This window comes from Sphaeramia orbicularis, unplaced genomic scaffold (assembly GCF_902148855.1).
Source record: "Sphaeramia orbicularis unplaced genomic scaffold, fSphaOr1.1, whole genome shotgun sequence".
NCBI classification, from domain to species: Eukaryota; Metazoa; Chordata; class Actinopteri; order Kurtiformes; family Apogonidae; genus Sphaeramia; species Sphaeramia orbicularis.
The window spans coordinates 194,918-207,297 of record NW_021941525.1 but is presented as its reverse complement, the minus strand read 5'-3'; the positions used below and the strand labels follow the sequence as shown (position 1 = coordinate 207,297).

The 12,380-nt window shown below is 39.6% G+C and overlaps 1 protein-coding gene across 1 annotated transcript in view; it reads left to right on the top strand.

Moving 5' to 3' along the window:
- The window catches only part of fgfr4 (fibroblast growth factor receptor 4), an 81,438-nt gene extending 70,575 nt beyond the window's left edge, over positions 1-10,863 (top strand). Inside the window, 4 exon segments of the mRNA XM_030129731.1 lie at positions 848-918; positions 3,698-3,835; positions 6,684-6,789; positions 9,755-10,863. Coding sequence (XP_029985591.1) covers positions 848-918; positions 3,698-3,835; positions 6,684-6,789; positions 9,755-9,931 — 492 coding nt within the window. The 3' untranslated portion in view covers positions 9,932-10,863.
- The last annotated feature ends 1,517 nt before the right edge of the window (positions 10,864-12,380 follow it).

Genomic DNA, 12,380 nt, shown 5'->3' with positions numbered 1-12,380 from the left:
TTTCAAGCATGTATAATTTCATTTCATTTGTTTTATTTATTTATTTATTTATTTATTATTATTATTATTATTATTATTATTATTATTATTATTATTATTATTATATGTTTACTTTTTGTTATTTGTTTGCTTATCAGTTATTTATGTACCAGTATTTATATTTTGTTGGTTGATTTTTGTTTTGACTTGACTGCCTACATGGATGAAATACAGATTTCCTTCTTCCCTTCCTTCCTCCCTTCTTCCCTTCCTTCCTTCCTTCCTTCCTCCCTTCCTTCCTTCCTTCTTCCCTTCCTCCCTTCCTTCCTTCCTTCCTTCCTCCCTTCCTTCTTCCCTTCCTTCTTCCCTTCCTCCCTTCCTTCTTCCCTTCCTTCCTCCCTTCCTTCCTCCCTTCCTCCCTTCCTTCTTCCCTTCTTCCCTTCCTTCCTTCCTCCCTTCCTTCTTCCCTTCCTTCCTCCCTTCCTTCTTCCCTTCCTCCCTTCCTTCTTCCCTTCCTCCCTCCCTTCCTCCCTTCCTTCTTCCCTTCCTCCCTTCCTTCTTCCCTTCTTCCCTTCCTTCCTCCCTTCCTTCCTCCCTTCCTTCTTCCCTTCCTCCCTTCCTTCCTCCCTTCCTTCCTCCCTTCCTTCTTCCCTTCCTCCCTTCCTTCCTTCCTTCCTCCCTTCCTTCCTCCCTTCCTTCTTCCCTTCCTCCCTTCCTTCCTTCCTTCCTTCCTTCCTCCCTTCCTTCTTCCCTTCCTCCCTTCCTTCTTCCCTTCTTCCCTTCCTTCCTTCCTTCCTTCCTCCCTTCCTTCTTCCCTTCCTCCCTTCCTTCTTCCCTTCCTCCCTCCCTTCCTTCCTGTGTGCTTCAGGGTCGTCTGCCCGTTAAGTGGATGGCACCGGAGGCTTTGTTCGACCGAGTCTACACCCACCAGAGCGACGTGTGAGTCTGCCTTACCAACTTCCCTTCTCCTCCTTTTGGGTTCCTCCTGTTCTACTTCCCTTTCCCTCCTTTCCTCTCCCCTTTTCATTTCCTTTCTGTTGTTTACTTTCCTTGTCTTTCTCCCTTTCATTTCTTGTCATTCCTCTCTTGCTTCTTTTCTTTTCTGTCCATACTTTCCTCTCTTCATTTACTTCTTTTCTTTTCTGTATTTTTTTCTGTCCATACTTTCCTCTTTTCTTTTCTTTTCTTTTCTTTTCATTTCCTTCTTTTCTTTTCTATATTTTTTTCTGTCCATACTTTCCTCTTTTCTTTTCTTTTCTTTTCTTTTCTTTTCTTTTCCTTCTTTTCTTTTCTATATTTTTTCTGTCCATACTTTCCTCTTTTCTTTTCTTTTCTTTTCATTTCCTTCTTTTCTGTCTTTTTTTCTGTCCATACTTTCCTCTTTTCTTTTCATTTCCTTCTTTTCTTTTCTATATTTTTTCTGTCCATACTTTCCTCTTTTCTTTTCTTTTCATTTCCTTCTTTTCTGTCTTTTTTTCTGTCCATACTTTCCTCTTTTCTTTTCATTTCCTTCTTTTCTTTTCTATATTTTTTCTGTCCATACTTTCCTCTTTTCTTTTCTTTTCTTTTCTTTTCATTTCCTTCTTTTCTGTCTTTTTTTCTGTCCATACTTTCCTCTTTTCTTTCATTTCCTTCTTTTCTGTCTTTTTTTCTGTCCATACTTTCCTCTTTTCTTTTCATTTCCTTCTTTTCTTTTCTATATTTTTTCTGTCCATACTTTCCTCTTTTCTTTTCTTTTCTTTTCTTTTCTTTTCATTTCCTTCTTTTCTGTCTTTTTTTCTGTCCATACTTTCCTCTTTTCTTTTCATTTCCTTCTTTTCTGTCTTTTTTTCTGTCCATACTTTCCTCTTTTCTTTTCATTTCCTTCTTTTCTTTTCTATATTTTTTTCTGTCCATACTTTCCTCTTTTCTTTTCATTTCCTTCTTTTCTGTCTTTTTTTCTGTCCATACTTTCCTCTTTTCTTTTCATTTCCTTCTTTTCTTTTCTATATTTTTTTCTGTCCATACTTTCCTCTTTTCTTTTCATTTCCTTCTTTTCTTTTCTATATTTTTTTCTGTCCATACTTTCCTCTGTCCTTTGTCGTGCTTTTCCTTCAAACATCCAAAATCCAACATGTTTCTAAACATCATGGACTTGCTGGACCTGGGCCATATGAACCACCAATCAGATCTGCATTTGGTTTTTTTGGGGGGGACGGCGATACACGATATATATTGCAATATATGATTTGCTACAGTACTGTGGTACCAAATATGGGCGTGTCTATTTCCACAGAGCCAATCAAATGTTTTCATTCGTCCTGTGCCAATCAGCAGTAAGGACTTGTCGTCTCCCCAGAGCCAATCATAGACACTGTTCCATGAACTCATGGTTTAATTATTTTTATTATGAATTATTTCCTCTCTGAGGCAGACCTTCCTACTATATAATACATGTTCTGTGTCCGGTGTCCCATCGCTGTTCCATCACAGGGGGGCGTCTGAACGGGTTTTCCTCAGCCTTCACAGGCCTGATCTGCACCAAACTCACCAAATGAAGACAAACATGACCTGACTATCTACTAGACACAATTTTATGTCCGTATTCAAATGTTGTGAGGCATGCTGGGAGATTTGAGCCTCTCATGCTATCGTACAATGGCACCACGGGTACAATGCCGCTAGTTTAAAAAACATTGCAGACCAGCGTTAGCTACGCACTTCCAGATACATACAAAACACACAGAAGAGTAACAAACAGTGTGTTTTCATTGTAAAAACGTGTGGAACAAACTTCCAGAAAACCTCAGATCAGCTGAAACACTCAGCGGATTTAAATCCAGGTTCCAGACCCACCTGTTCTCAGCTGCATTTGAATCCAGTTCTGATTCATCAGTTCAGATCTGCACTGTTTCTATTAAGATAAAAGTTTTTATCTGTTTTATCTATTTATCTGATTTTGTTTTGTTTTTTTGTTTGTTTTTCTCATGCCTATACTTTTTATTGCTTACCTGCAAGGTTATTATCGTTAACGAAAACTAACAAAATGACCAAAACTAGAATTGAAAAAACATTTTCGTTAACTGAAATAAATAAAAACTACAATTAAAAGAAAAAAACACAACTAACTGAAACTGTATTGTGTGTTTACAAAACTAACTAAAATGGATAAAAATTCTGGATAAAATTCCCTTCGTTGTTGTCTTTCTCAATGTCGGATTGATATGAAATCGATTTATTATTTTCTGTGCTGTCTCCATACGACACTTTTTGCTCCGTCACTTGTGTTCACTTGTGGTTTCCAGTCGTCTTCTGGTCCCCACTCTACCTGGAAACATGGAGACTAAAGCAGCAGAGTCCTGTCTGGGATTGATTTGAATAGGAGCACAGAGAAGAAGAGAAAAGAGACCACTGAACTACAACTGAACTACAACTGAACTACAACTGAACTAAAACTGAACTAAAACTAAACTACAACTAAGCATTTAGAAAAAAAGGAAAACTAATAAAAACTATCAAACCTGCTCTAAAAACGAATTAAAACGAACTGAATTAGAAAAAAAAAGTCCAAACTAAATCAAACTAAACTAGAATGAAAAATCCAAAACTATTGGAACCTTGCTTCCCTGCTGTAATGCTTTGAATGTTTCCTGTAAAGTCATTGGAATTGTCTCGTACATGAAATGTGCTACAGAAATAACCCTGCCTCGCCTAAACACGGCGCCTTCCGTGTCCTCAGGTGGTCATTTGGCGTTCTGATGTGGGAGATCTTCACGCTGGGCGGGTCGCCGTACCCTGGCATCCCTGTGGAGGAGCTGTTCAAACTGCTGAAGGAAGGACACCGCATGGACAAACCCTCCAACTGCACACATGAACTGTACGCACACGCCGACCAATCCCACACACAGGCCCCTCCCACTTTGGATTCAACATAGTTTTAGATGTTAGAGCAGTGGTTCCAACCTTTTTTAGTTTGTGACCCCATTTTATCATCACAAATATCTGGTGACCCCAGACATTCAAAACAAAGACATTTTTTTTGCTAGAATTACTTTGTTTTTGATCATGTAATAGTTTGCTATACTATATTGCAAATAAACGTTCATTTTAGAGGACATTCAGTCTATATCAGGGGTGTCAAACATGTGGCCCGGGGGCCAAATCCAACCCGCAGGTTGAATTTGTGAAACGCAAAAATTACACTTAAGATGATCACAGAAAATTTTGGTTCAGGTTCCACATACAGACCGGGAAAAATATTATCATAATAACCTATAAATTCTTAAAACTCCAATTTTTTCTTTTTGTAAATGTAAATATTTTCATGTAATTTTCCTGTATTTACACTAAAACAAACTATAATTTCACAGAAAACATAAATATCCTGAACAAATATGAAAAACCTGAAATGTCTTCAGAAATGTAAGTGTAATTTTGATAACATTCTGCCTGTTACTGAATATTTAGTGTATTTGTAGATCCACTGGGATCTGTAAGTTGTGATGAACATGACGTCAATGATAAACTGAGGCAGAATATTGTTCCAATTGCAGATTTTTCTTAACAAATTTTAGGTTGTTCATGTTCTTCACATTGTTTTAAAGGGCAGTTTGTAGATGTAAACTTTTTTATCATGTAAGGAATGTTTGGAGTTGACATTATTTATATATTAGTATGTTATTATTTTACTGGTCCGGCCCATTTCACATCAAATTTGGCTGAATGTGGAACTGAACTAACATGAGTTTGACAGCCCTGGTCTGTGTAATGTCTATTATTGTGGACATTTAGTCTGTATAATGTCTATTATTGTGGACATTTAGTCTGTATAATGTCTATTATTGTGGACATTTAGTCTGTATAATGTCTATTATTGTGGACATTTAGTCTGTATAATGTCTATTATTGTGGACATTTAGTCTGTATAATGTCTATTATTGTGGACATTTAGTCTATATAATGTCTATTATTGTGGACATTTAGTCTGTATAATGTCTATTATTGTGGACATTTAGTCTATATAATGTCTATTATTGTGGACATTTAGTCTGTATAATGTCTATTATTGTGGACATTTAGTCTGTATAATGTCTCTTATTGTGGACATTTAGTCTATATAATGTCTATTATTGTGGACATTTAGTCTATATAATGTCTATATTGTGGACATTTAGTCTGTATAATGTCTATTATTGTGGACATTTAGTCTGTATAATGTCTCTTATTGTGGACATTTAGTCTATATAATGTCTATTATTGTGGACATTTAGTCTATATAATGTCTATTATTGTGGACATTTAGTCTATATAATGTCTATTATTGTGGACATTTAGTCTGTATAATGTCTATTATTGTGGACATTTAGTCTGTATAATGTCTCTTATTGTGGACATTTAGTCTGTATAATGTCTCTTATTGTGGACATTTAGTCTGTATAATGTCTATTATTGTGGACATTTAGTCTGTATAATGTCTGTTATTGTGGACATTTAGTCTGTATAATGTCTGTTATTGTGGACATTTAGTCTGTATAATGTCTCTTATTGTGGACATTTAGTCTGTATAATGTCTCTTATTGTGGACATTTAGTCTGTATAATGTCTACTATTGTGGACATTTAGTCTATATAATGTCTATTATTGTGGACATTTAGTCTGTATAATGTCTACTATTGTGGACAGAGGCAGTAAACCCAGGTGTAGATGAAAGGTCAGGATCTGTCCAGTCAGTCCAGCTGGGATTTACAAGGAGGACAATGAATACTGAACAAACAAGAACTGAAACTATGAATTATGAAAGAGCTGCAGCATCTGAAACTGACCACAATGAACATTTGACAGAAACAGAACCACAGACAAACAGAACCACAGACAAACAGAACCACACACAAACAGAACCACACACAAACAGAACCACAGACAAACACAACCACAGACAAACAGAACCACAGACAAACACAACCACACACAAACAGAACCACAGACAAACAGAACCACAGACAAACACAACCACACACAAACAGAACCACAGACAAACACAACCACACACAAACAGAACCACAGACAAACAGAACCACAGACAAACACAACCACACACAAACAGAACCACAGACAAACAGAACCACAGACAAACACAACCACAGACAAACACAACCACACACAAACAGAACCACAGACAAACACAACCACACACAAACAGAACCACAGACAAACACAACCACAGACAAACAGAACCACAGACAAACACAACCACAGACAAACAGAACCACAGACAAACACAACCACAGACAAACAGAACCACAGACAAACACAATCACACACAAACAGAACCACAGACAAACACAACCACAGACAAACAGAACCACAGACAAACACAACCACAGACAAACAGAACCACAGACAAACACAACCACAGACAAACAGAACCACACACAAACAGAACCACACACAAACAGAACCACGGTGCTTCAGTTTCAGCTTCAGTTTGTCTTTTATGTATCGGAATTGTCTCTGTCTACTCACCATATATTTTTTATTAGTAAGTTGTTTTTTTGTTTTATTTTTAATTTTTATCAATTACTAGAAATTTCAGGCGACCCCATTTGAATTCCAGGCGACCCCATGTGGGGTCCAGACCCCAAGGTTGAAAACCACTGTTTTAGCAGAACGGAGGAAGCCCTGAGCAGCACACGTGTTAAAAGCCTCATGTATGTTGTTGTTTCCAGGTACATGATGATGCGTGAGTGCTGGCACGCTGTTCCCACCCAGAGGCCGACCTTCAAACAGCTGGTGGAGGAGCTGGACCGAGTCCTGCTGTCCATCTGTGACGAGGTGAGGAGATGACCATGTGTTCAAATACACCCATAATAATAATAATAATAATAATAATTATTATTATTATTATTATTATTATTATTATTATTATTTCCATTGTGGTTGCTCATGTACATGGTGTGATGGGGGGGGGGGGGGGGGGTTCCCAGTGGGCCCACCACAGTGTCCCAGAATGTCCAGTAGACGGCCCTGCTCACTCTGTTCACTTCCTGTAGTTGTTTAAACCAGTGGTCCCCAAACTGTTCTGTACTACAGACGGCTTTCAGACATAAACATTTTCCGTGGACCAGGTAGAGGTGGGGGCTTTGGACTGGGTAGAGGTGGGGGGGTTTGGACCAGGTAGAGGTGTGGGGGTCCAAAAACAAAACCGTGTGTCAGTTCAGAGCATGTGATCTGAAACCCTTCCACTGTAGATCAGACAGTTCCACTGATTCTACAGCAGAAGATCCACTCCCCCTGATGCAGAACCAGTGGAACCTGGACTGGTTTAACTGGAACTAGATGGACCCATCTGGGGCTGATGGAGACACACAGTCCAGGTGGGTTCTGTAGATCCAGTCTACTACTGGAACTGTCATCCAGAAAACCCAGACACAAACATATGAGGACGGAAACAGAAGAAGGACTTCCAGGGCTTTAGTGGAGATATCTGCAGATTCTGTTGGACCGGAATCCAGAATGAACACAGGTTTGGAGTTGTCTCAGATATGGATGGATGTGCTGGAGCAGTCTGGAGGGCTTCATGCTCATTAACTAGTTGGTCACCGCAAATTACACATCATGGATGTGGCCTTGTGTGTCACCTGTTGGATGAACCTGGAACTGAGGCAGGAATCCTCATAGTTCCTTAAAAGGCAGCTTTGTGTTTGCAGACAGTCTGTGACCCTTCAGTCTGTGACCCTTCAGTCTGTGACCCTTCTACAGTCTGTGACCCTTCAGTCTGTGACCCTTCAGTCTGTGACCCTTCAGTCTGTGACCCTTCTACAGTCTGTGACCCTTCAGTCTGTGACCCTTCAGTCTGTGACCCTTCAGTCTGTGACCCTTCTACAGTCTGTGACCCTTCAGTCTGTGACCCTTCTACAGTCTGTGACCCTTCAGTCTGTGACCCTTCTACAGTCTGTGACCCTTCAGTCTGTGACCCTTCTACAGTCTGTGACCCTTCAGTCTGTGACCCTTCAGTCTGTGACCCTTCAGTCTGTGACCCTTCTACAGTCTGTGACCCTTCAGTCTGTGACCCTTCTACAGTCTGTGACCCTTCAGTCTGTGACCCTTCTACAGTCTGTGACCCTTCAGTCTGTGACCCTTCTATAGTCTGTGACCCTTCAGTCTGTGACCCTTCAGTCTGTGACCCTTCTACAGTCTGTGACCCTTCAGTCTGTGACCCTTCAGTCTGTGACCCTTCTACAGTCTGTGACCCTTCAGTCTGTGACCCTTCTACAGTCTGTGACCCTTCAGTCTGTGACCCTTCTACAGTCTGTGACCCTTCTGCAGTCTGTGACCCTTCTGTGACCCTTCTGTAGTCTGTGACCCTTCTACAGTCTGTGACCCTTCTACAGTCTGTGACCCTTCAGTCTGTGACCCTTCTACAGTCTGTGACCCTTCTACAGTCTGTGACCCTTCTACAGTCTGTGACCCTTCAGTCTGTGACCCTTCTACAGTCTGTGACCCTTCTGCAGTCTGTGACCCTTCTACAGTCTGTGACCCTTCAGTCTGTGACCCTTCTACAGTCTGTGACCCTTCTGCAGTCTGTGACCCTTCTACAGTCTGTGACCCTTCTACAGTCTGTGACCCTTCTGTGACCCTTCTACAGTCTGTGACCCTTCTGTAGTCTGTGACCCTTCTACAGTCTGTGACCCTTCAGTCTGTGACCCTCCTACAGTCTGTGACCCTTCTACAGTCTGTGACCCTCCTACAGTCTGTGACCCTTCAGTCTGTGACCCTCCTACAGACTCATCGTTTCCTCGTTTCTTCCCAAAAAAGTTCTCCAGTGAATTTCGTTTTTGGCTCATTTCTTTAGCTTGTGTTTCTACTGATTCATGAGCAGTTATGAGGCGAGGGCGGAAACGGTCGCTTTTCAAAATAAAATCTTCACAAGACAAATGGAAACTAGAAAAGCACTCGGTGAGCGCAGACCTCCACCTAGACAGATCTGCCCCCACATCAACACCAAAATTTAATCATTTCTTCCTTGTGCCAGTATCAACATTTACTGAAAATTTTATGAAAATCTGTCCTTAACTTTTTGAGTTATCTTGCTAACAAACAAACAAACAAACAAACAAACAAACAAACAAACCCTGGCAAAAGCAGAACCTCCTTGGCGGAGGTAACCACATAAACACATATAAACCACATACAAACACATGTAAATGAAAAATGTGTGGGAAATGGGATTTTCAGTGTTCAGTGTAAATGTCCACAGAGTCCACATTCCACAGTGGATGTGGACAGTTTAGTTCCAGATACAAGAGACTGTTCTAAGTTACAGGTGGATCCAACTGGAGGAGAATCGGAGTCGTTTGGAATTTTGGATGAATTTTCAAAAATGTCTCAGTGATGACAGATGGAAAACTGTAGATGTTGTGACCTTGCTGTGACCTTGAACTTTGTCCTACTGGGACCAAAATGGACTGGGTTGGTCCCAGGGCCTAGGCCTATCTGTGGGGAAGATCTGGGAAAGATGGGTGGAAGAGTTTTACACTGAAGATGAGAACAAACAAACAAACACAAAAACAAACACAAAAACAAACAAACACACAAAGCAGAGTGATCCCAGTACCTCCTGGAGGAGGGAAAAATTGCGTTAATATTAACCACAGTTGTTTTTTCTTTGTGGTCCGGTACCAAATGATCCAGGTACCGGTCTGGGGACCGTGGGTTGTGGACCACTGGTTGAACAGATCCGTTCCAGGTGAAGTGCTCCTCCCACGTCTAACCCCGCCTCCTCTTCCTCTCTCTCCAGTACATCGACCTGTCCACGCCCTTCGAGCAGTACTCTCCATCGTGCGAGGACACGTCCAGCTCCTGTTCCTCAGACAACGACTCTGTCTTCACCCACGACGCCTCGTCCACCGACCCCTGCCTCCTGGGATACCACCACGTCCTGTCCCGGATAGACGGCAAGACGGCGCCGCGATAAACGCACGCACGGACGCACGGACAACCAACCCCAGGAACATGTGACAGCGTTAACCTTTGACCCCGACAGAAGGCAGCGTTTGTACCTTTAACTCAGCTCTGTTTGGGACGTCCTTTACCACAGACGACGCCTTAACACACACACATGTACACACACGTACACACACGTACACACACGTACACACACGTACACACACATGTACACACACATGCACACACACGTACACACACATGTACACACACATGCAGAACACACACACGTACACACACATGTACACACACATGCACACACACGTACACACACATGCACACACATGTACACACACGTACACACACACCTGGAGCGTTGAGGCCGCTGGTTTTCTGAACGCTGGAAGGTGGAATGCAGAAGTGGGAGGATAAACGACACAAACCTGAGCTGTCTCCACCACCAGTGGTGACTTTGGAGCGAACGTTAACAGTGAACAGAGACGAGCCGCTGCTGCACACGCCTCACAGCCTCCAACATCCAACTCCTCCAAAAGCCAAAAACCTGGGCTTGAAATCTCAATGATAAAGACATTTTTTAACATAAAAAGATTTATTTTGCTATGATAAAAAAGAAGAAAACTGATTGTTGAATATAAATCTCTCTATATAAGATTATTTTACTTTTTTTGTGGCTTATTTAAAAAGAAAAAAGCGGGGTTAAATCTCAGGATATCTCGTGCTAAGAAGTTGCTGTAGCGGCAGCAAAGTGCCTGAATTTATGATTTCCTGTGAATATATTAGAATATTCGAATATCGTATGTACATATCATCGACAGAAAGGGGATCGCCTTTTATAAATTATTCTAAATGACTATGGAGGACTGAACCTGCCATACTGAAAAATATATACACAAATATAAAAATGGCATGATAAGTTCATTTCCATACCATTTATTTGTCTATTTTGTCCTTATTTACATTTTTGTATTTTAGTATTTTTATTTATATTTTAATATTTACTATGAAGTAAATGTAAATAGAAAGCAATGCAGAAAAAAATAGAGGAAGAAAATCAAAAGGGGAATACTGAAGAGGTAAATATGACTACGAATAAAAGAAATGACAATAAATTAATAAGATGTCAGATGAAAATAAAATATAGAAATAAACAAGAGATAAAGAACATGTAAATCCCTGCATTTATTTCTGTTGCTTTCTATTTACATTTTCTTTATCTCTTTTCTTGTTTATTTCTAATTTTATTTTCATCTGATATCTTATTAATTTATTGTAATTTTTGTAATTCATAGTCATATTTACCTCTTCAGTATTCCCCTTTTGCATTTTCTTCCTCTAGTTATTTCTGCATTTTTTTCTATTCACATTTTCTTCAGACTCCGTACAGAAATAAACAGGCAAAGTAGAAATAGAGGAAGAAAATGCAAAAGGGGGAATATTGAAGAAAATGGAAATGGAAAACAACACAAAAATAAATGCAGGGATAAAAATTAAATAAGGAAAAATATAAATAAGGACAAAATAGATAAATAAATGGTACAGAAATGAACTTATCAAGCCATTTTTTTTTTAAATTCTGTCTGTATTTTTCCATGTGGCAGGTTCAGTCCTCCATAACTGACACACAAATGAAGGTTAACAGAGGTGGAAAGGATAGAAAATAGAATCAGTGCTGTAACTACCAAACACTGTGTTTATGTTCTGCTTTCATTCCAAACTAATTGTCAGTTCAAAGTGTCCGAACTGCGTGTGCGACAGAAGTTCCAGGAAGTTTGTGTTGGAGTCTGGTTTTGCTGGAAGCCTCACTGCACAAAAGGAACATGTGACTTCCATAAACGGACTTGAATTCTGAATATTTATCCTGAAAGAGTTTTTTTTACATTTATTTACTTATTTGGTCTTAATCTTGTTGAGATTATTTGACTTCTTCCAATCATTTTCATCTTGTTCCACTGAGATATTACAACTAATTTAAACAATATTTAGAATAAAACCAGCCCATTGTTCAGGACGTTTGTATTTGTTTTATGCAGTTTTGCTGATACCTATTTGCATCATTACATCATCTAAGAATTGTATCATTCTTTAATCCTTAGATATTCTTTTCTTATTTTAAGAAAAGCTGATCAGTGTAATTTCCTTCCTGCACTGGCAGGTAATTTACTTAAAATAAGACATTTTAACCCAGTAGTGAGTTGAATTTTCTTATTTTTGCAGTGCATTGTTCATTGACATTAGCTAATGCTAAACTAGCTAAACTCCATCTAGATGTTTTATCTTGGAGTTGGCTAGCTCCATTTTTAAGATAATTACTTTCTGCTTACATCAATGGAAACAACGTGTAAGATTAATTGTATGTCACAGTTGTTTTTTCACATAAAAGTCCCTGTTTTCCCTCTGGAGCTCTGCAGTACTTCTCTTTTGCTTTTCAGAGACAGAAGTGTGCAAAAGTAGCTTACAAA